Raw genomic sequence first — 25,828 nt, forward strand, 5'->3', positions numbered from 1 at the left:
AATAACTCATTTTTTTTTGCATGAATAAACATTTAAAATTTTTAGCACAATTTGCACTACTTCAAAAAACAAAAAAGTACTAAAACAAAAATAATAATTGTTTGAATGTATTTTACTTTTAGGTTTAATTAATATATGAATGTTTATATGTGTATGTGATATGCTTATTTATTTATTCATTTTTTTTAATTTTTTTTAATTAACTTTGTTTTTGTTTTTTTTTTTTTTTTTTTTCTCTTTATGTTTTTAACTGCTATTGTGTTGTGTTTTGTTCAAACTAAAAAATTCAACTAACTTCCATATATATATATATATATGTATATATACACAAAAATATAATCTTCAATTAACCTGCAACATTATAACTGCAATTAAATATGAAAAATGAATACTAAAAATTGTATAAAAGTGTGCTGTCATATCAAGCCTCGACGCCTTTGCCCACATCATCGTCGTTACAGATTACATCTGAGGTACCAAAAAGTCCTCCTAAGTGGCCATTAAGACCAGGCGTAATGGTGCATGTTAAAAATGATACAAAGAAAACTTTATGTGCCAATCGTAATATTCAACATAAAAGATCATTATCATTTAGTAATCAAACGAATAAAATAACAACAACTATGAATGCAACCACTACAAGTGATAATAATATAGATGAACAAAATTGTAATATTGTTAGAGCATCTCTTAATAAATCTGTGCCACCAAGTAATTGTAAAAAAATAACGAGTACACCATTAAAAGAAAAAACCATAGTAACACAAAAATCATTAAAAAATTTAGATATATCAAATGAAAATTGTATAAAAAGCACACAAACAAAATCACCGACAACACAATCACAATTGTCGTCAACATTGCCAATTTCATCCGATTCAATTGAAATTGAATGTAATAATAATAGTGTAGGTATTCAAACTGATGATATCGATAAATTTAAAATATCTGATATGATGTTAACAACAAAAAATGATACAAACAATGACAATGAAGAAAATGAATCTAAAAAAGAGCATTCTACGGCATTAATATCCTCTTCTGTTACATCAGTAGAAAGCACTATAACAAATACAAATTCTACTACTAAAGTTCATGTTGCATCACCATTCAAAAAAATTGGCACTACAACGGCAATAAAATTAACAACTTTGCAACCACCACAACCTCCACCACCACCACCACCACCACTTCAACAAGTATCTAATAGTCAATTGACAGAAACTTTAATTATAAAATCACAAAAAAATGAAAAAAAATCAAATGAAAATTTTGATCAAAAATCTCTTCCACGTAATATTAGAAGTCCTTCAAAATCACTATTACAAACAACAACACAAACTGTAGTTAGAGTTAATCCAAATAATACAATTCCAACAGATACACCAAATCGAGAGTTTATGAAGGCAGTTATTAAACCATCAAAAAAAACAACAGAAAAACTTAAGCAAGCATATAAAATATCATCATCTACAACACCAATTAAATCAACAGCAACAGCTATAGAAATTGATGAAATTAAACCGTTAGCTACATCATCACCTTGTAAATCAATATCAACTAAAATTTACGAAGAACAAAATGAATCAGATTTACGTAAAGAATCATTAATATCAACATCATCAATACCATTATCATCACCAACATCAATATCAAATGTATCAAATGATATTCCACCAAAATTACCTAAAAGAAATATACCACCAAGACCTCCACCACCAAAAACAACAGTAAATCAAATTTCAGCTGGAACAAAAAATTCCATTGCAAATAATTCACATTTAGATGCCATCAATAGTTCAATAAATTTAACAAATGAATTGTTGCCACGTTGTCGTTCAAATAACAGTGCCACAAATACAAATTTTCAACGTAAGGGAAAAAATAATTTTGGAACTTCAACAATAACAAGTCCAACAACATCATCATCAATAGCAACAATTGCATTAGTAAATCAATGTGAATTAGCAAGTGATGAAGAATATGAAGATGATACAATAAGTATAACAAAATCACCAATAGGTGGTGTCATCAGCCGAAAAGGTAATAAAAATGATCAACAATCAACTATAAATAATAATGGTTGTTCTCAAAATAACAATAGTAATACTAACAATACAATAGGCGGTTATAATTTACCATCACCACGAAATATTGGTGGAAATCTTTTTGAAAAAATATTTGGTGAAATATTTTCAAAGCGTAATTTTAATAAAAATAATAATCATAATGATGACTTAAATAGCTTAAATAGTGAACGTTCTGAAAATAGATTATTACGTTATTTTGGTATGTCAAAAGTATTTAAGAGGCAACGATTACAGCGTAACGATTCATGTTCTTCATCAAATCCTTTTACTGTTGAACATCGTTTAAAAGGTTTACGATCCTCAGGAAGTGGTAATATTTTTTTTTTTTTTTGTTTTTTTAATTTATTTTGACTTTTTATTTTATTTTTTCGTTTATAATATGCTTTTAATATTTTAATTACATACATGTTTTTTTGTTTTTTTATATTATTTCCTTTTTATCTAAATGGCATGTCATTAATGCAATATTGTATTGTATGCTTGGATTGTTTTTGTAAAATATGTTGTTTTTGTCAATATTGTTTTGTTTTTCGTGAAAAGTAGTAACTTATAAGAAAACGCCTGTATTAGAACGTGCTGCACAAAATCAACAAATAAATAAATTTGAATCTACAGAACAACCAATTTCAATTGATGATAATTATGCTTTAATTGAATTAAATGAACATGATAGTTTAACTAGTCAAAGAAGTGGAATGAAATTACATGAGAAAAGTAAGGATTTCAAAAAAGATTCAAGTTCATTTCAAAATGAGCACTATATTAATATTATATATTATGTAATTAATTGAAAAAATTATTAAATAAAGAATTTCTAATTCTATACTATGAAAATTCTAAGAATCGTTAAATATTCATTTTGTAAGAATATTAAACAGACACGACAAGTTGTCTACCGTGGCGAATTTTGTAAAAATAAATTTATATTTCAATAAATAAATTTAATTTTTCATTCAGAAATTTTTTTTTATTTTAAATTTCTGAAATTTCTAATAAACATTTCGAATGTAATATCACCCAGAAGATTAAAATCTCGAAATGAACAATTTACTTCCTGCTTTACCGAAATATTAATTACAATATTCATATAAACAATAATTATATTAAAAATTAAATTAGAAATTCTTTATTAGAATTCGTCAACTATAATTTTAAAATATTCTAATATATAGCAAAAATAGTTTTTGCATTATTAAGAAAAATAAATAATAAATATATACACTTTAATTATGATTATATCTTAAAATTATTATAAGATGATCAGTAATTATAATTAAGTAATTAAGTATGTACAATGATGTTTTTAGTATATTATATACAATAAGAATAAGTATTAATATAGGTAGGTACCAAGTATATGTAAATATTTTAATAATGAACATTTTTTTTGAATAATTTTAAAATTTTAATTTAAATAATATTTTTTTTTAATATAATTTTCGTTTCTATGGAACTCACATATTATAATCAAATTATTATTATCATTAACACAAATAATATACTAGAATTCGAACAAAAATAACACTCTTTTTAAAACAGTTTTATTATATTTGAAAGTATGCTATTTTTGAATTGTTTCGTTAAGTTTCGTTTAATTATTATTAACTATTAAATTTCATTGTTTTATTTGCTTGTTATTGCGCGCCATAAAAACTCATCAATTTTTCTTGTTGTTTTTTTTAATGCATTTTTTTTTGTTTGATTATAATTTATTTTGTAAGTTTTTTTTAGAAAAATATTGTTTCGTTAAATGTTCGTCAAATATTATAATTTTTTCTGTTTATTTAAAAAATATATATAGCATATATATATATATATCTTTTTAGATTCTAGATAACTATTATCGTAATTAAGAAAAAAATGAAGAAAGAAAATATTAATAACAAAAAAAATTGTATAATATTTTATCAGAAAAAATTATACAGCATGAAAAAAATTTAAATTAAGAAATATAATAATTCTTAATATTGTACAAATTTTATTAAAATTCAAATTTAAGAAAACCATCTATAAATTTTATGTTAGCCAAAAAAATAGAATAATTTCAAAAATTCCTAAAAAAGATTTCCTTCGTATCCTTAAAATATTATTCCTTTAGTAATTGTATAATCTTAAAAACTCGAAAAATAATTTTTCTTTTTTTCAAATTTTAAAATCTTTTTATAATATTAAATAATTGAAATCTCCAATTTAAATGATAAAATATTAAGTTTTTGTAATTTTCAATTTAATAAATTTAAAATATATTTTTTAATTATAAAATTATTTTTTTCATTTATTTTTTGCATTTAATATAAAAATAAAACCATTAATCATCACCAACTATTATATTATATATAAAAGAATATTATTATGTAAAATAAAATTAATATTAATATTTTTATTTTAAAAATCTATTTTTGAAAATTGAGTTTTAATTGTGATACTTCGGATTAAATATCGTAAATTTAATATTTTTAAAAATAATTCTTGAAAATTTGTTGATTCTATACTCGCAAACATTTTAACGGGTTTCAGATTTAATTTTATTAATAATATTAATTCTTAATACATATATAATAGAAATTTAATTATATTAAAATTATTAATTAATTTAATAACATTTCAATAAATAATTAAATAAATTACCAAATATTTCTATTTCATAAAATATAAAGTATAAAGTCAGTTATTGTTGATATTTAGACAACCCTCCAATAAATTTTCAAATTTAATTGTATGTTTAATTCATGAATTAAAACTACGCCGCCGTTTAATTATTTTGACTATTTAAGCAAGGTGCCATGTTGTTAATGCTTACTTATCGCATACTCTTTGTATATTAAACACGTTTACTACTCAATCAAAACTCTCTTTTCAAAATAGAATCAGTAGTTAATTTAATTCAATATTTTTTTCTTTAAAATTAAATTAATTATATAAAAATATAAAATTATATTTTATAATTTTTATTTTATAATTATTTATTTTTTTAATTATAATTAATTAATTCTTTTTTTTAATTATTACTATACAAAATTTAATTTTTAATTTTTATCTTTCATTTTGTTCTTATCTTTTCATTTTTCAACCCAAAAAAAAAAAATGAAAACAATTAAAATGAATTAAATAAAAATAATTCATAAACCTCGGAAAAAAAAAATATACAAATAAAAAAAATTAATAAAAAAAAACATAAAATCAAAACTCAAAAACAAAAACCAAAAAATAATATAAAACAGTACACGACAAGTCGTCTACCTTGGCGGATCCTTTAACGGAACCTGGAGAGTATGAGAATCTGCCGTTCCATGGCCTTCAACAAGCTCCAAATAAGGTAAGAAAAAATTACGATATTTTCAATTTAATAAAGTAAAATATATGCAAAGTATTCATTTAATATGTAGATAATTAAAATATTCATAAATATACGAAATTATAATATTATAATTTATAATTAAATATTAATATTCATATACATATATATACATACATACATATATATTTTAATATAATAATAAATAGTGTACTACATTAATTATGTCACGTGTCTATGTCTAATGTTAGATAATAATATAGTTTAGCTTCTTATATAATTTTGTTTTTCTTTACATAAATTTTTCATTCATTTACATATTTTTTTTTTTTTTATTTTTTGTTACATACATATTACATTATAATTAAATATTTTGTTTTACATTCGCATTATTCACATTAAACATTTCAAAATATTCATTAAATTTCATTTATAATTTTTACTTATAATTATTATTCACCATTTAATAAATTGATTAAAAATATAATTTATAAATCAATTTTTTTTTATAAATTTAAATTTATAAACATACATATATTATATATTACACCTATATATTACACTATATCTACATTAAATTGTAAGTTTTATAGAAAAATTGGATTATCGAATTTTTTTTTTTTACTTGTAAATTATACAATCAACATTTATAGGGTTTTTCAATAATTATGATTTTTTTATTTTAATTGAATTACATAAACACATTGTTATACGCATTGTAATAAACATTATAATACATTATTACAAAAACAATTTCCTGTTTTATATTGCAATCAATTATAAAGTAAATCAAAGGATGTTATTCTGGATTCCATATGTTCCGAAATGACAATGTCAATTGAGTATTTTTTCAAAAATGTCAAATTGTGAATTGATATTGCCATTTTGTTCTGTCAAATACCATCATTTTGTTCTGTTTATGTAAATACCATTACATAAATGCAAAAAATTGCATACTTACAGGGGCAAAATTTTTAATTTCCTCTTTTTTCTCTACACCTATCACGTTTACGGAAATTTTCTAATATTAAAAATAAAACAGGAAATTTCAAAATAAAAATATACCCAAATAATTAATTATAATTCAATCACATACACGAATAATATATAAACATATTTTTACATATATTATTATTTACCATTACCATTATCAAAGTATCTCACATGTTTTAGAACACGAATTCAGCTATACATTTAATTAACTCTGAAAAATTTATTACAAAATGTGTGTTATAAATTTTTATTATTTTTTTTTTTTTTTGTAAATTTTAGTTATATTAGTTTTTTTTCTTTTCTTTATTTTTTATTCGAAAAAACAAAAAAAAAAATAAATGGTAATACTATTATATTTTAAAATATCACATAAATTATCTCGGTCGCAGCCTATTATAATATTTTTACAATATTAGATATACACACCCCATAGTATGTATATAATAATAAAAGTGTTATATAAAATATAATGACTGTATAATATTTTCTATTTTATTTTTGTAATTTTGTTATACTCGTATATATTATTATTTAAATAATATTATATGTTAATTTTTATTATTATAATAATTTAATTATTATTTTATAAGTTTTGTATTATTTTTTTATTTAAATAAAAAATTTTCCAATGATTATGTTAATTGAAAATATAATAATTATGTAAAAAGAGAATATTGTTATAATGTAAATTAGTTGACTTTGTACAACTTGTTTTAGAAATTATACTGTAAAATGTCGAATAATTGTAAACTCGTTTATAAAATATTTAACGTTTAAAATTATTTAATTATTTTAAAATTTTAAATGCAATAACAAGAAAAGAAAAAATTTATTAAAATATTTAAAAATAAAAATACACAAAGAACTGTTATAATTTTTTTTTTTGGAACTTTAGAAATTCTAATTCCAAAAATACAAGATGACGTGAATTTCACTTAAAAACGAATTTTATAAGAATTTAATTTTTTAATATAAGAAATTTACGGAAATGCGTTAATAATAATCTATTTCGATTATTTTATTTTCATGTTTTTCATAATTATAACGGATAATATAAAATCTGTTATACGCATTTCCTTTATTGGATTGTCCTTATTATTTAATTAAAAATTCAAAATTAAAAAAAAATTCAAAATTTTCTAAAATACTCCCCCCAAATCTACTTTTCTAATATTCAATAGTATACGAGTAATTTTATACGATAGAGCTCTACGATATTGAGCTTTTTATAATGCAATATATAGTTTGTCATACACGATAAGTGTATAATTGAAAATTCGGTATGATATAGTTTGGAATTTCCAACAGATTATTTCCAAATAGGAAATCCGATTCAGATTAATTGGTACGATTAAAAGCATATCGTAGAATGTTAATATAAGCAAAAATAGGCCTTTTTTGCATTAAATTATGTTGAATTCAGAATAGAGAATTTAATAAATACTATATCGTACATTTCTTTTTACGATCTAGATTGCATTCCGTTCAAGTTCCTATTAAATTTTATATGTAATTAATTTTTTTAAATTTGTATATGTATTTAATTTTTTAATAAATAAATCTTTCTTGTTACACAATTGCATTACCAAATTTAGTTAAACAATGTTAATGATAGCTTAATATCTAACATATTATTTTAAAAATTAAATATATTATATAAATGTGATATTATTTCAGAAACATTTTATAAAATTTAAAACAAATTTCTACAACGAATTGAACAATAATAACTATGAAATCGAAAAAAAAATTTCATATTTACTAGTCAAATCAAGACACGAAAAAATATTTTTGGAAACTCATTTCTAATTTGAATATGAACGCTATATTAATACTAAAACAAAATAAATGAAATTTTAAGTAGTTAGTTATTAATTAGATAATTTATTTATTATTAATTTTAACTTTAATTTTAATTGAATTTTTTAGTTTTTAATTAATATTTAAAGATTTTTTTTTCTTAAATACATACATATATAAATATATTGAATATTGACTATGAAATTTAGTTTTATAAATTTTTAATAATTAATTTAATTTTGTATTTATTGAGTTTATTTGTTTAAAATTATTTTAATTTTTATTGTCAGAATAAAAAATGAAAAATTTTGTTTTGTTGTTAATTTTATAGGGATTATTTTCCTTTCCTTCCCTGTTTTAGTTCAAATATAATAATAAACTAATAAAATAGCTATAAATATATTATTAACAATTTAAGAAAAAAAAATTAAAACAAAAAATATTACAATATATTTATATAACACGCATGCTTTTTTTAATTAAAACTAAATAACTTCTAATTTAATGCCATATTAATGCAATTGTAAAAATATTTGCTTGTTTTTTTTTTCTCTCTTTTTAACACTTTAATTACAGTTTACTACGACTCCTATAAATTTTAATAATAATACAAATGTTGTACGTGTCGCACCTCGCCCAAAATTAACCCAAACTAATAATCATCATCAGAAAAATCTTGATCAATTTCATCAAATATTTAATCAACAACAATTACAACAACAAAATATAACAACAAATAATCAAAATAATTACCATCAAAAATCTATCCAATTCCCTAATCAAAATCAACATCAATCCCAACAACAATTACATTATCAAATTCAACAACAATATTCACCAGCTGATTGTTATACAAATTCATTAAAATTAATTCAAAATAAAACAAAAACGAAAAACTTAAATTATGGTTCAAGTACATTAAAATTAGAAAAACGTAAACCAATTGTAGGCGGAACTATTGATAATAATTTACAAGATATTACAAGGGTAACAACAGATCGTTTTCCAACAAGTTATACAGAATATTTTCAACAACAAAAATTTTCTGATATTATTTCTTCTGATAATCAAAATAATTTAATTGATCGAACAACATTAAATCCAAATTATCCATATACTGTTGTTGAAAATGGTATTATAACACCAACATCAACAACAACACAATTAGCACCACAATCATCAACATCATCATCATCAGTTTCATCATCTAGAATAGTATTTAATAATTCAAATTCAACGAATCCATTTTTAGCAACAAATTTTCGTAAATTTCAAATAAGTACCGGAACACGTCCAGGTTGTGGTACAATTACCGCAAATCATCGTAAAAAACATCACAGTAATAATTCTAGTAATAATTCTATAATCGGTTCAGGTGAAAAAAAATTTTATTCCTTAAAAGCATTAAAAAATAAAAATAATTTAAGTTTTTCATCAATAAAACCTTCAGCACTTTTATCGAATTCGAATAATAGTAATAGTAATAATAAATGTAAACGTCATCATTCATTTGCTGGTGGTAGTTTTGCTGATGTTATAAATGGTATTGATACAAATAATAGTATTGATATAACAGCAAATAATTTACCATATACAATGCAGCCAAAAATAAAATTTTATGAACCACCAACATATGAAAATTTAACTGATTCAATACAAATACATGAATCACCAAGTGAAAATTTAATTCAACAACAAACATCTGATATAAATACACAAACACATTTAAAACAACAACAACAACCACAACAACAATTAATTAATACATCTAAAACAAAAACATCAAATAAACAAAATAATCAAACAGTAACAACAGGATCATCAACATCATCATCATCAAAATTAAGTAATTCAATTAATTTATCAACATCATCAACAACATCATCTGTTGTTGGTGGTATTGGTAATCAATATAATATTATACAAAAGCAAAATCAACAAAAACATCAACATCATCAAACCCAACGCCAGAAAATGAACGATGATAATACAAAAAAACATTTAATGGAACCCGAACGTATGAGCATATATCGTAGTGATTCTGGTATATCAAATAGCTCATATGAATGTGTTACACCAATTGCACCACCACGCCAATATAATTTATTGGATGATGATATTATTGATACAACAATATGTATTAATAATAAAAATGATAATGATGATAATGATATAGATAATGATATTATAAATAATCATCATCATTTTGGTGATGCAATTGATAAATGTAACCCGGATGTTACAAAAACTAATCGAATCGATAAATTATATAATAGTGCTATTAATTCAACAACATCAACAACATCAACAAATTTATCATCATATAATAATTCAATAAATAATCGTAAATTATTAGAAAATGATTTTGATCGTTTACATAATGATACAAATAATAGTACATATAATAATTCCTTATTAAATCCTGAATTATCCCATCTCTACCTCAATAATCCCAATAAAAGTCAATACACATCGAATTCAACTAATCAAAAAAATTCAATAGCTGATACAATAAATGTAGTAAATACTAATAATGATTTTACAACTACTGCTTCTAATATAATAAATGCAACTAATAAAACTAATAATATTATGCATGATGGTTTATCAGTAAAGTGCCAAAATAAAAAGAATGACCAACATGAACAACGACAACACAATCAAAAGAAACCAATAACAATTACAACATCAAATACATCAATTAATACTATTGATAATAGTCGATCAAATATAATAATTAATAGCAGTAATAAAATTGGTAGTAAACGACGTACGAATACAGCATCACCCTTAGCGAATTCATCTTATAATGGTACAGCAAATATAGTTGGTCATGAGGTTGGTTCCATTATATATATTATTATTTTAGCAATAAAATTATATGAGTAGAAAGTAGCTATAATTTTTTTGTTTTAATAATTTTCCTTAAATTTTTTTTGCAAATTAATTAAATTTATTTGAATATAAAATTATTTTTAATTTTAATTTTCAAATGAAATATTTTGCACTAAATCGAAAGTTGATCCAATTCTCAATTATGTGACATTATTAGTAATTCAATATGACCGAACAATTTTGTTAAATTTCAGTTTTGAGTCAGAGAAGGTGTTATAAACTCAAAGCATTAAAATTGCAGAGTTATATAAATATTATTGAACTACTCAATGACAAGCTAAAGATTAAATATAAACTTCATTTAATTCTAACAATTAATATAAATGTAATAGTAAAATGAAGTCAATTTCTAGTAGCTTACTTAGCATACAGTCAGAAATTTCAAGATAATTATTATTATTCACCTTTCCAATTGAAGAACTTTACAATTGATTTTGAATGTAGAAGGTCCATTTAAAAAATTGCCTAAATGTCTTACCTTAATTAATTACTGATCAGCTTAAGGGGATTAAGTGCACTTTTGTAAAACTAACATTAAAATTAACTCTTATTTTGAAATTTTTTATGTTTCTTTAATTAATTAATATTTTTTTTTAATTTTATGTTTTTTTTTATTATTAATTAACATTTTTTTTACATTTTGTTTACTTTTTTTGCCATGGTTTGTTGCTTATATATAAAAAATTTCATCTAAAAAAATAAAACAAAAAAAAAAACAAACTCAAAATTGCAATACAAAACAGCAGCGTAGCATAAATACTAACCCCTTTCTAGTAACATCCCCAAGTACAACATCCTCATCATCATCATCTGGTTGTATCAGTAATAATAGCATCAATGATAAAGGTAGCAGTAGCTTCTTTAGCAGTACATCAAGTCAAAGTGATGAATTCAAGTCATCTTCAACAATATCCCCTTCATCAACATCATCTTTTGCATCAACAGTACGTGAAGGTTTTACCTCTTCTTGTGATGGAATTCAAGCATCTTCATCAATAACACCAATATCATCAATAAATAAATATAAGAAATTGAAATCGTCTCAAATCCAATATCAACCCAACGAAAGTTATATTGAAAGTATAACAGAGAAAGAAAATTCTGATGCTGAATCTTCAATAATAACATCAAAATCTCTAAATGCAAAATATCAACTAAAAAATAGAATAATTAATAATGATTTTCAACAAAAAGAAAAATCATCATCATCATTATCATTATCAATTAAGGATATTGTTACACAAAACGAAACCACTAGTAATCGTTTACTATCAAATGACATACTAAATACAAAACATGCAACACAAATAAATAATAAATTTTATGAAATGATTAAAAATCGTTATCCCGGTTACATAACTAAATCAATTAAACAAATACCCTTACGTAAACATCATAGTTTTCATTTCCAACAATACTATCCAAATCCTAATACAATGCTAGGTCAATTAAAACTGCATCAAATACAAAAAGAACAAGCAAAAGCTGCAGCTGTTGCATTACAAACATCATCATTTGATTCGACAATATTAAGAGATGCCAGTAATATTAAAAATATTTATAAACAGGTTGGTGGACCATTAATTTATCGACCATTTTTAAATGAAAATACAGCATTTAAACCGATTTCACCAGTTAATAGAACAAAATTTTCAACAACATTTCCAACCACCAATTATTTAAGTGACAGTGAATCAAATTGTTATCGCTATCAATATAATAGTAATGCTACAGAAACAGAAGAAGAATCATTAAATTTCGAAAGAATACATAATCGATATCCTATAGTTAGTTTAAAACGTCATGCATCAAATATAGAATCATATGATAGTAAACGTTATTCAACATATTATGAAAATTCTAGAGAAAATTCACCATGTACAGAAGAAAAGATTATATCCGAACAAGCACATAATCAAATGAATTTTATTGAAAATAAAGAAAATCACCATTCTTTATCTGAATTAGAAGATGATGATGATAATGATAGAGATGATGATGAAATATTTATGCAACATGATGATGATGCTAATTCATCTGCATCAAATAGTACAATTGTTGGGAAACGTTTAATTTATGTTGATTTTGATATTGTTTCAACAACAAAATCTGATAATAATTGTTATCAATCAAATCAACATGAAAATGAAAATTATAAATCCAACGAATTTAATAATGAAACCCCTAATAATGAAGAACAATCAATAAATTCTAATGATAATTATTGTGATAATAATCAACAAAATAATGTTGATAACTGTGAAAAAAATTATTATTTAAAAAAAAATTCAAGTAATGATCAAGAATTATCAAAAATCAAATCAAAATCTGATGATTTATTTCATAAAAATTCTATTCAAAATAAAAAATCAACAATAAAATTAATAAAATCATCTTTAGAAAATAAAGATGAAACAGATCAAGAAAATAAATTGAAATCAAATGAAATTGAAAAAATACAAAAAGATGAAATTAATAAAGAAGTTGATGAAGAAGTTGAAGATATTTGTGAAACATCAAGTATTACTGGCATAATATTAGCAAAACCACCAACAAAACGTAATACACAGTATGCAACACTGAAATATAATGAAGTCAAAATATAAGGCTGAAACAATGGAAACAAATTAGGAAAAAAAATAAATTTATTCATATTGAAAATATTTTTTTTTTGTTTTTTGTTAATAAAATATTAAAAAATTTTAATTTAACACTGAAATGAAATTGTAAACTCAAATAATATTTTATTATACAAAGGACATTATGCGCTTGTTGTCGAGATATCACTGTTCCTCATATTAGAAAATTTTAATCAAAAATAATTGTTTAGATACATTTTTATTTAAGTATCCATCTCTAATGTCAGATTTGATTTTCAATTCTTTTTAATTCGCTAAACCAAATTTTTATTTCAATACCTAACCGGAATTATTTATTAAACACGAACGCTTCCGAAGTCATTTCCGAACTCTATACATTTTTGTCATTAATATGACAGTTAACGATTTGAATTATAATCTTTGGCGTTTAGTTAAGAAATTATTCAATTTTTATATGATAAATTTTCATGTTCAATTAAATTATATAAAAGTTGTGCCAACAATAATTATTTTTGATTAATAAAAATTTTTAAGCCAACAGGAAAATAATAGATTTGGCGGCAGACGCGTATGCCTTTTATAATATTATATAAAAAACATTATTGTATATATATTTACAACAGAATATATTATGTATATACGATATGTATATAATACAGTAGAATCAAAACATTTATAACAATAGAATTAAATTTAATTTTTTTTTTTTTAATGATTTATTTATTAATTTCAATTAATTAATTTTATATTATAAGAAAAATATTCACTATTTCTATGTACATATTTGTATTATAATTATTTTGTATATATTCTATAATAAATTAATAAAGTGTAAACCTTTAATTTTACACAACTTTTGAAAATAATTTAAAATATTAATAATAAGGAGTAATTTTGAAATTAAAATTTGATATTATTTTATAAATGTTTTTGATTTTACTCAATTTTATAATTGAATTCGAAATTTCATTTATTTTTCTAAGTTTTTTACTATCAAATTTCTAATAGGTTTCATATTCCAAAAATTAAAATAACTTTAAATTTATTCTTAAAATTAATTTAATCTTAATCAAACCAACTGGTTTTCTATTAAAAATATTGTTAAAAATTCATTTATGGTACAACTTTTTTGTATGGTTCGTGAAATCTTAGGAATTGTATTTTCATATTTTTGAAAACCAATATTTATAATAATTGTAAAATTTTAGTAAAAGGGACAATTTGTGCAATAGATTAACTCTAATTTAAAATTTTTTCTCTTGCATCTTGTAAATTTTTTGTAAAAACTATGCAGATATAAATAAATTATAAAATATTATTAAATTTCTATCACATTATAATTCAATAGTACGTATAACAGTTTTAATAAATGAAATTTCGAATATATTATATACATAAAAGTAAAACGCAAAATTCAATAATAATTGAACAAAAATATTGAAAAAGAAACAAGAATTTCAAAGGATAATGCAGGATAATTATATAAGGAATTAAGAGAATTTATAAGAAAAAAATGAATTTGATAATATAGAAATCTGTAACTAATAAACCCATTTACAGCTAAAAAACAAAAAAATAAAATACTTAATTGAAAAATACCTTGTAAAATTAATAATGAATTTTTGGTATATTTGTTAAAGAAAAGTTTAAAACACTAAAAATATATTTTGTAATAATAAAAGATAATGGAAATATAATGTCCAAAAGTACAGTGAAATCTAAATAAAATGTAGCTATTTTCTCAGCTAAAATTTTAATTCAATTAATTTTCTAATTCTAAATAAGTAAAATGTTGAAAAAACAAAGATCACATATCAAAAAAAAAAAATTTAATTTTAAAAATTTTCAATTATTAAAACCATTGAATAAATTTCTATCATAATTGTACTTATATTGCAATTAAAATTAAAAAATTAATTTTTACGAGTATAACTTTAAAAAAAATTCCAATATTAAGTTACATAATATTTCGTCGGGTTATAATTTTAAGCAATTTGCCGAATCCAAATTCAATTTTTGAATTTATTATTATACTATATTAATATTTTCTTTATAATAATAAAAATACAAAATAACATAAGCACTTCGAAAACAACACAACATTTTATAATTTACTGTAAATAATACTAAAGTAGTGGTAACACTTTCTTCATTTTTTCAAATTATTATTTAGATCAAGATTTCACTAATATTCTATTCAATGAAAAAAACAAAATTTTAATTGAAATTAAAATAAATTTTGCAAAATATAACTTTTCTATAATAAATATAACAAATACAGTATAACAAACAAAAAATCAGTATAACAAAATAGTAAAAAAAATTATATAAAAAATTTCAAATTTTCTGTTTCATTCATAATACATTCATAAAATATACATAGAACATTTTCGAAAAATTCATAAAACAAAAAAAAAATTAACACAATGAGGGAATTGCCAATGTAATATTAAAAATATTAAATTTACAAAAAAAAAAAAAAAACAAAATAGTGATATTAAAAACTAAAATAAATTTAATAAAAAAAAAATTAACATAAAAAAAACAAAACATTCATCTTGATTTTATTTCCCACTCTTTCTCTCCTTCCCCCTTGTACAAAATATATTATAAATATAATTTTTAATTTAATTTCTTCACATCCGCCCTCCGCCCGCTCTTCTAATTTTACTTGAACTTCTTTTACTCTATCATATTTTTCTTAAATTTTCATTTATCCACAATTCCACAATATTATAAAATTAACAAATTACCAAAAAATTAAATTATTTAAATATAAATACAAATATAAATATAAACAAAAAAAAAACTCTTATTCTTATATAATAAATTAAAAATTGTAAATAATTCAAAAATACATAGTCCATATTAGAATGAAAATAAATATAAAAAAGAAATAAAAAAAAAACAAAATAATAAATTCATTTTCTGCAAATAAATAAACAAAAAAAAAATAAAATTCAAATTAAATACATTCATCATAATTTATTTTACACTACAAAAAATGAAAATATAAAAAAATAATAAAAAAAAATAAAAAATTCAATATTTATAATAAAATATAGCAGAATTATTTAGGTTTAGCTAATTAATTTAATTATAAATAATAAAACATAAAAAAATATTATAAAAAAACCAAAAAAAAAAAAAAAAAAACTAATTTTTAAATAAATAAAATAATTATAAAAAAAAATAAAATAAAATTTGTATATTTAAAAAATAATTTTTAGATATTTTGATTACAAATATTTTGTTAATTTATTTAAAAAAAAAAACAACAAATATAATAATAATTAATACTATATAACAAAAAAATTAATTAAATAACAGTGCATTTATTTAACAAAACAAAAAAAAAGAGAAATATTAAAAAATACAAAAAAATGCTATAAAAATGAAATTTAATAATTTAATTTAGGAAAATAAGAATTTAAAATAAAATTAAAATGTAACTGGAATTGTAATATAATTAAAAATAAAAATGCACTACAAAATTATTATAAATTAACTTTAAAATTAAATTATTTAAAAGAAATAAAAATTGAAGAAAAAGCAAAAAAAAAAACAAGAAATAAATTAATTAAAATAATTACAAAAAATGTGAAATTAAAAAAAATTGCTTGCAAATTTTCTTCACTATATTGTAATTTGCGCAATTTCAAAAAAAAAAAACAAAAACAACCAAAAAAATAATAATTTTGTTATAAATTCTTAAAACAAAAAAAAAAAATAAAAAATTAAAAAAAAAACACAAACCTATGAATTATCTAATATTATAATTACTAGTAATTATATTATTAATTATTATTATTAATTATTAATTATTATTATTATTAAAAAAAAAAATAATTATAAGATATTAACATTAAAATATTTAATAAAAACATAAATGAGAAAAAAAGTTGAAAAAAAAAAATTATAACTGTGTTTAAATTATTTTAAGTTTTATTTATATTATTTTTTTTTATTTAAACAATTAATTATATATTAAAATTATTACTATATAGGTTTAATTTAGGTAATTTTATATTATAATATAATGTAATACAAATTATATTAAATTTATTTAATCTTTTATAATGAAATCCCCCTACATTCCTTTCAATATGAATTATATACAGAATATTTATATATATAGGAATATTTAATAAAATATAAATATATTATACTACTGATAGACGTATGTTGCGTCGATGTTATCATATTCTCTAATGTTAACTTAATATTAGTTAGCTTTATGTGCTTAATATTAGATAGCTTTAAACGTAATAACAAACACAATATTAATAATTTTGTAAAACAGAGCACTCTGATGACAAATATATCAACAATTTTTTATTCAATTCGAATTGAATTATTTGATATATTTAATGTAAACGAGATCAAAATTTCAATATTGTGGGTTGAAAAGTTTTTAAGATATAATTAAATAATTTTTCAAGTTGAATGGAAGCTGCTAGAAAGAGCAAAGAATTAAACGACTTTTTCACAAACACATTGGTCTACTAATATATTCCCTTTTGTGAAATTTTAATACCACAACTTTCATAGTTTCTGAGATTAAACCAAAAAAATTTGGAAATTTTAAGGATGCTACCCAAACCAATACCTCAGTTATAACCAATTTAAGTAGGGTTCTGACAGACAAAGCTATTTGTTAGCGTTACAAACGATTTTTAAAACTTTGTTAAAAAAACTTATAACAATTTAATTTAAACACTATTGTACGTTTGTTTTCGTCACCGATTTTTAATGTTATAACATTGAAATTATTATAATATTAATATTGTAATATCGATATCATAATATGTCTGTCAGTAGTATTTTATACAACTATTAATATTTACAATTATCATAATGAATTCACAATAAATTATAAAAACTAATGTTTAGATAATTGCATAGAAAACCTTTCAGATTTTAATTGCTTACAAATAAATTACATTCATTATTAATTAATTATGATAATTTTACATGATTCAAAAATCAATTAAAATTTTTCAAAAATTCAAATAATTTTTTTTTTTTTGTTTATTTTTAAATAATTCCTAGTTTAATTTTGTCATTGATTTTAAATTCAATAATGTAATTGAATGTAATTATTTGTATATTATTTCAATTATTATCAATAAATTCTAAATAATTTATTATTTTTAAAACAATTACATATTTTAAAATATTGTACTATAATCAATATGAATTGTAATAAAAAACAATGGTATTTATTATAGTATAATACGAGTATTAATTTATAGAACAAATATACTATGTACATTCAAATATAAATATATGTATTATAATATTTTATATATATCAACATAATATTTATAATACATAATATTCATATACAATATTCATCACGTATAATTATATTTCGTGTAAAAAGTACAATTATTAACCCTTCAAGGATATATGTCTGGTACATCCATTAGTGTCTCAACGAATTTTTTTCAAAATTATAAAAATTTATAACTATGCAATTTACCAAAATATTAAAAATTCATTCAAAAATTTTTCTTATTTGTCCAATTCTTAATAATAATCCCTAAAGGGTTAATAATGAAATAATCTTCATATACCATAAAAATTTCGAGTAAATAACATTAAATAATTCTGTATATATTATAAATAAATTTTTTTATACTTAAAATTTCAAAATCACATTTTTTCATAAGGTCATAATTAAAAAAAAAAAGAATACATCATCATTTATCACATCATCAATCAAAATATCACAATTTTTTAATTATATTAAAAAAAATCAAAACAATCATTCATTATTATGCCATTAAACATTAAAAATCTGCAAATAAATTTAACACAACATCAATCTAAAGCATTTATATATATATATATATATTGTACACATAATATATACTCACACAAAATTACAGCCCTAGATAAATGAAGTGAATTAAATTTGAAGAAATAAAATTTTTGAAATTGATTTTAAAATTACAGTAAAACCTGGATAATTGCGCGTATTGCCAAATAATTAAATTAAAAACTTCAAAAATTACAATGTTTTAATTATGTTGCAGAATATTGTCACATGAATCCAATACTAAATGCTTGATATTCTTTTAAGATGTAATCGTTGGAAAAAAAAAAAACTCCTTGTAAAAATTCGACATTTAAAAATATTTTTCCAGTTTTATTACTACAGCTATAAACAAGCATTTTCTAAATATAGAAAGCCATTATAGTAAATTAAATAAATTCATAAGTGGACAACTTATTTTTGAAGTAATGAGATGTTACTCAAAGAAAAATTCAAATTTTTCGCAACACAATGCATTCTTTAGTATTTCACTCAAATTTTTATGATACATTAATCAGATTGTTTAGTGTAACATCTAACTCTAAACATCCAGATTGTACTACAGTCATCCGGTGCTTGAGAATAGAGAAAATTACTGATAATATAGATTTGTCAATATCAATTTTTTTATATTTGCCCTTGCATTTGAATACTTAAATAACTGAAAACTTCTGTTCCGAAATACCACAATTTGTTAATAGAAACAGGACTAATTTTTATATCAGAGACAAGATTTAATTAACCACAATAATCTATGACTTAGCCAAGTGGAATTTACTTATACCGAAATTTAAAGCTCTTATCCAGGTTTTATTTATTTAATGCATTTTTTTTTCTGAAACATTATTAAAAATAATGTAAGCCTAAAACTATGCAAATAACTCTTTTTTTTTTTTTGTTAAATTCTTGTTCTATTACAAAATTTTTATAATTATATTTTGTAGATGCCTGATTTCCAAGACATTTATAAAGGAAGTGATACCTACATTTTTTAAATAATAAAAAAAAAACAATACAAAAATTATTTCACATTTAATTTCTGTTCATAAAATGTCCTTACAATAATTTTTTTATTAATACTCGAAAAAACAAAAGTATACAAATAAAAAATTTATTTTTATTTAATTAGATATACATAAAAAAAAAATTCAAACAAACATGCCTACAGCCATGCGTACATATATATGTACAATACGTACATAATTCAAATAATAAGAACACATCCATTTTTTTTGCCAAATAAAATTTTTGAAAAAAAAAAAAATAAATTATTTTTATGAAATCACAAATTATATATAAAAAAAACAAAAAAAAATTTTTTTTTATGTTGGTCCTTGTTGTATGCTAAAAAGGTTCGTAAAATAATGTTAATAACGTCAGTAAAGAAAAATCAAATAATTATAAAGACTATAGAAAAATCTTATTAAAAAATCTAAATATGAAAAAAAAAAATTATTACCTAATTAAAAGAAATACCATTAAATGTAAGTGTAATAAAAATATTAAAATTATTGATTTGTTTCTAAGTGTTGGTTTGGTATCCTATATATTATATAGAATAGTTTATAGTTTATATAAAATATGTGTTTTTACAAATATATTTGTGTTAAAAAAAAATTTACTTAATTTTTTTCAAAATTTCTGTCGTGATTTTATATTTTTGAATTGATTTCCCTTTGGAAAGTAAGATATTTCTGTATAATAATTAAGCGTTAAATAAATTGTACAAAATAACATATAATTTGTACAATACAATATTCTCCGGTATTCTGTAATACTACTTAAACTCTTCAAGCTCGAAATCCTAACATTTTCGTTTTTGAGCCTATAACATATGAAAAAATTAATCAGTAGTTCTAACCATTTGTATATTTAGTGCCTTCTGTATGTATCAGATATAGAATTTTGACGTTCTTCTATATTAAAAATTCACTGAATTTTTCTTATCCAATATCAAAAATTTGTATTTTCTTATTCTATTTTGGCGTGTTTCTATATTAAATACGAAATTTGTTTTATTTTATCTTATTATTGAAACGAATTTAATAAAAGGTACAGGTTTAGGAGCTCAAAAAATATATTTTTTAAATTTTAAATATAACCAAAATATAACATATAGTGTATTCTTCAAATCTAAAGTAAAGTATTCTTATTGAATCTGTAGCAATAAGGCAAAACTGCTTAAGAAAATTGATTACAGAATTCTGATTTTACAGTATGTAAGTTAACTGTATTCAAAAATATAATCTAACTAAAAATTTGGTTCAATTCGGACAATATACGGAAAATTCAAACTATTCGGAACATTTCGGAAAACTTCGGGCAATTTTTATTAATCAGAACAATTTTTTTTTTTCAATAAATTCTATAAAATTTTTAAATTTTAATTAAAATATTGATAACAGAATACAAATATTATTCTAAAATTTTCAAGTTTCTCCAAAAATGTAATTCCGCCTAAACAATTCTGCCTAATTGCTACAGAACACATAATATGTACATATATTAAAATTAAGACCAGTTTCAAAATTCAATTAATGCAACACCTCGCACCATACTCAAAAACCATAAAAAGTATAAATAAAATTTAGAAATTTTTTTTGATTTTTTTTTTTAAATTCTACAGTAAAATTAAAAAAGTCATCATTATCTTGGGCTAAAATTAAAAACAAAAATTATAATTGTAAAAAATTCATTAAAACAAAATTAAAAAAAAAAAATCACGGCAGAAATTCAATTGCATTCTAATAATTTCACGTTTAATGTTTCTTACTAACACAATATCCTTCTAAAATTCATTCATTTCTTCGAAATCATTTTAATATAAAATTTTGTATATATTTTGTTAACATTTGTATAAAATCTTTATAATTATCATTTTTTTAACCATAATTATTCTACTTATTTAAATAATGCTTAAAAATTATATTGAATATCATACACAATTTAAAATTTAAAAAAAAATTTTATTAAATTAAAATATTTAAAATTCAAAAAGGAAAAATTTTGCTTAAAATTAAACTATATGCAATACTTTTATTTCATTTTATATTTTATTAACTCCTTAATTTGAAAATTTTTGTCAATGTACAGTAAAAATTTAATTAGTTTGGGCAGAATAATTGAAATATGTTCCTTTCACAAATAAAAACAATTGGGAACCCAATATTATCTTACAAAATATTAATTAAATCCTACAATAAAATAATAAAAGGTTCTGGGATCACCGAAACAGTAATTCATTTCAAGGATTTCCATTCATGTGTAAGTCAAATACTACTTTCAAATTTAATTCCTGGGTGATACTGAAAGAGACTAAATACCTGACATACTTTCCCTGAGATGAAAGTAACAATTTCTCTGAGTATTAATAAAAATTTTCTTATATCGAATATGTTAATCACACAAAATTTAATGGAAAAATCAAAACTACAGAATAAAATCAGTAGGGAAATAACGCACAAACTGGTGTATCAATACGATCTACTAATTTGACTCACAAACGAAAATCATAAACCAAGGTGAACCATATCTAAAATGCTAAAATGAAGAACTCATTCTAATTTTAAAAACTTCAATTTTTTTATTCAAGCAGAAATTATCCTTAACATTTAAAATCATTTTTTTTGGCAAAAATTTTCAAATTAATTTTTATACGGTAGTTTTGTTCTTTTTTCATTTCAATTAAATAACTTTAGTATTATTCTTACATTTTTTGAAAAAACTAATTAAATTTTTTTTTTTATATTCTCTAACATTATTGTTATCATTATAAAAATATATTCAACTCATAGTCTTTGAGTCCTACATTATTTGGAGATGATATCGATTATGCTGATGTTGATTTTAAAACTTATGCATATGGTCCAATCAATTATAAAGCGGCATCAATTTATGCTCTTGTTAAAAAAGATAAAAAATCTGGTAAATTAAATCAAGTTCGAGATGTTCCAGCAGATAAACGTGGTGAATAAAATCCAAGCAAAAAAAATTTAATTTACTATAAAAAAATATTGTAAAATTTTTTTTTTTAAGAAATCAATGCAAACAGTTTAAATAATATAATTCCAATAAAACTGATGCTAAACACAACAAAACACATTTATATTAGAGAAAATATTTATTCATACATACATACATATACATACTTACGTAAAATATATAGCATGCATTCGAAATCAAATCATTGTAATTATATGAATGTCTTTACAAACAAAACAAAAAAAAAATGTAAAACATATTAATTTGTAGATAAAAAATAATTATGAATGAATAATGTACTAAATTTTTTTTATAAAAGCAAATAAAAAGCAATTTTATATTGTTTTTAATATTTAAGAAAAAAAACTGTTATATTAAATTCATTATTTATTTATATTCATATAAAGTCATATTCATTCACATCATTTCTATCGATCTAGATTATAGATTGTAGATTTTAAGGGAAATGAGTGGGGCAAGAGGATCTCCACCTGGCCATTGCAGCCATTTGCGATTTATATTGTAGCCTGCCCACTCACCCGCCTATAATATTCCTATCGATCGATTTAAATTATATTAAAATGAATTCAAATTACCAAAATAACGTACTTAGTACATTGACATATCTCGAATATATTAATTATAAAAAAAAAAAGAAACTATAAAAAAAAATAATTTAAATTTAAATTTAATGTTGCCAAAATAATGCCGAGAATTTGAAAAAATTATTTCCATATTGTTATATTATAAATATACGAAAAGTCGAATTGTTCTTGTTACAGCAAAAAATTATGCTTCTATATAAATAGATTTATTAAAATATAATAAAAAATTTCAACAACATTTAACATTTCTGTTGCGATAATCAACTCAAATTTGACATCTGTTTGTTACAAATATGTATATATCAATGCGTTATACTTTTTAAAAACGTGCCAAACTCGTATAACATTATTTTGGCAAAAATTTTTTTAGGAATTTATAAAAATATAAAAATTATTTAACTATTTTACTATACAATTTATTTTATTAGGAATTCATCACATATACATAAACATTTTAATAAAAACAAATAAATTCACCACACTAAAAATAATTCAACTCAATATTGTACACATTTGTAAATTTAATTAATTAATTAATCCAATTAATTCTGATCGAAATTAAAATTAATAAATTTTAAATTTTAATTTCAAACCTAGTCAATATTTAATTTTTTTTTTTTCTTTAATATAAATAATTTATATAAATATAATTTTAAATAATTAAATAATAAAATATTTCTTAAATAAAAAATATAAATTTAATTAAAAATTAAAAAAAAAAAAAACTGAAGTACTAGATACCAGATTAAAGCTTTTCAATTTCAAAATTATTATTTGTGTTTCATTTAAATACAAAATTATTAAAGAAATTTTTATATTTCTAATAAAAAAAAAAATAAATGCATTAATTAATAAATTTAAGTTTAAATTTTATTCATTTTGTTTTAATTTTAAATAAAATTTTCTTATTCGTTTCATTAATTTATTTTTATTATTGTAAATTATTTAAAAACAAATTTCTTTATTATAACTGTTATTGCAATTTATATTTATATACACATCGTTGTTACAAGAAAAAAAATTTTTTTTTTTATTATATTTAAAATTTATAGATGACAAGTTGTTTATTAAAATGGAAAGAAAAAAAATAAATTAATTTTAATATTAAAATTTTATAAAAATTTAATAAATATAAAAATAAAAACTAATTAATTTAAAAAACAATTTAAGAATAAATTTTGGAAAAAAAAAATTTATATTGTTTTATTTAATGCAATTTCATTTCATTCACGTATAATACGAGTAATATTATGAATCCTTAAATTCCTTGCAAAATTATAAGTAAATTTTTTTTTTTTAAAAATTTTTAGAACAAGAAAATTTCTATACCTAGAATTCTATCTAAAATAATGTCAAAGATAATCCGATACAGAGCGATTCTATTAATAAATAATGGAAACTTTATGCGTCAAAGTGACATAAAACGAAATACAGTTCGAAATTAAACAGAAGATATGACATTCGCAAAAACAAATTAAAGACATGATCCAATTTAATTGAGAAACTAAAATAAATTATAAAAAAAAAATATGCTAAGTAAACAAAAATTGTTCGAATTAAATAAAATTTGATCTTACAGAGAGTACGAGATAGAGAAAATTTACTGTTATGAGAACAATAAAACTTGAAATGACTAAGTAACTACTTATTACGAATTTTAAATCCGCAACCAATTAATTAACTTTAAAAATTGTTCCTATACAAAATTAAATAGGATAATGACAATGGTTATTGATTTCTAATCTCTG

General features: G+C 20.5%; 1 protein-coding gene across 10 annotated transcripts in view; it reads left to right on the plus strand.

Moving 5' to 3' along the window:
- Positions 1-24,579, plus strand: part of LOC129612165 (hemicentin-2) — a 154,387-nt gene extending 129,808 nt beyond the window's left edge. For 3 of the 10 annotated variants that reach the window (XM_055525673.1, XM_055525674.1, XM_055525675.1), the window contains 5 exons: positions 1,381-2,400; positions 2,631-2,804; positions 5,312-5,406; positions 8,755-11,016; positions 11,817-14,514. In XM_055525673.1, the coding sequence (XP_055381648.1) occupies positions 1,381-2,400; positions 2,631-2,804; positions 5,312-5,406; positions 8,755-11,016; positions 11,817-13,679 (5,414 nt within the window). In that variant the 3' untranslated portion in view covers positions 13,680-14,514. Of the gene's footprint in view, positions 1-1,380; positions 2,401-2,630; positions 2,805-5,311; positions 5,407-8,754; positions 11,017-11,816; positions 14,516-23,288 lie in introns of those variants that run through there. The other 7 variants (XM_055525670.1, XM_055525672.1, XM_055525671.1 and 4 more) reach the window with 7 other exon arrangements.
- The last annotated feature ends 1,249 nt before the right edge of the window (positions 24,580-25,828 follow it).

Source organism: Condylostylus longicornis, unplaced genomic scaffold (genome assembly GCF_029603195.1).
Source record: "Condylostylus longicornis isolate FDR11 unplaced genomic scaffold, ASM2960319v2 ptg000062l, whole genome shotgun sequence".
NCBI classification, from domain to species: domain Eukaryota; kingdom Metazoa; phylum Arthropoda; class Insecta; order Diptera; family Dolichopodidae; genus Condylostylus; species Condylostylus longicornis.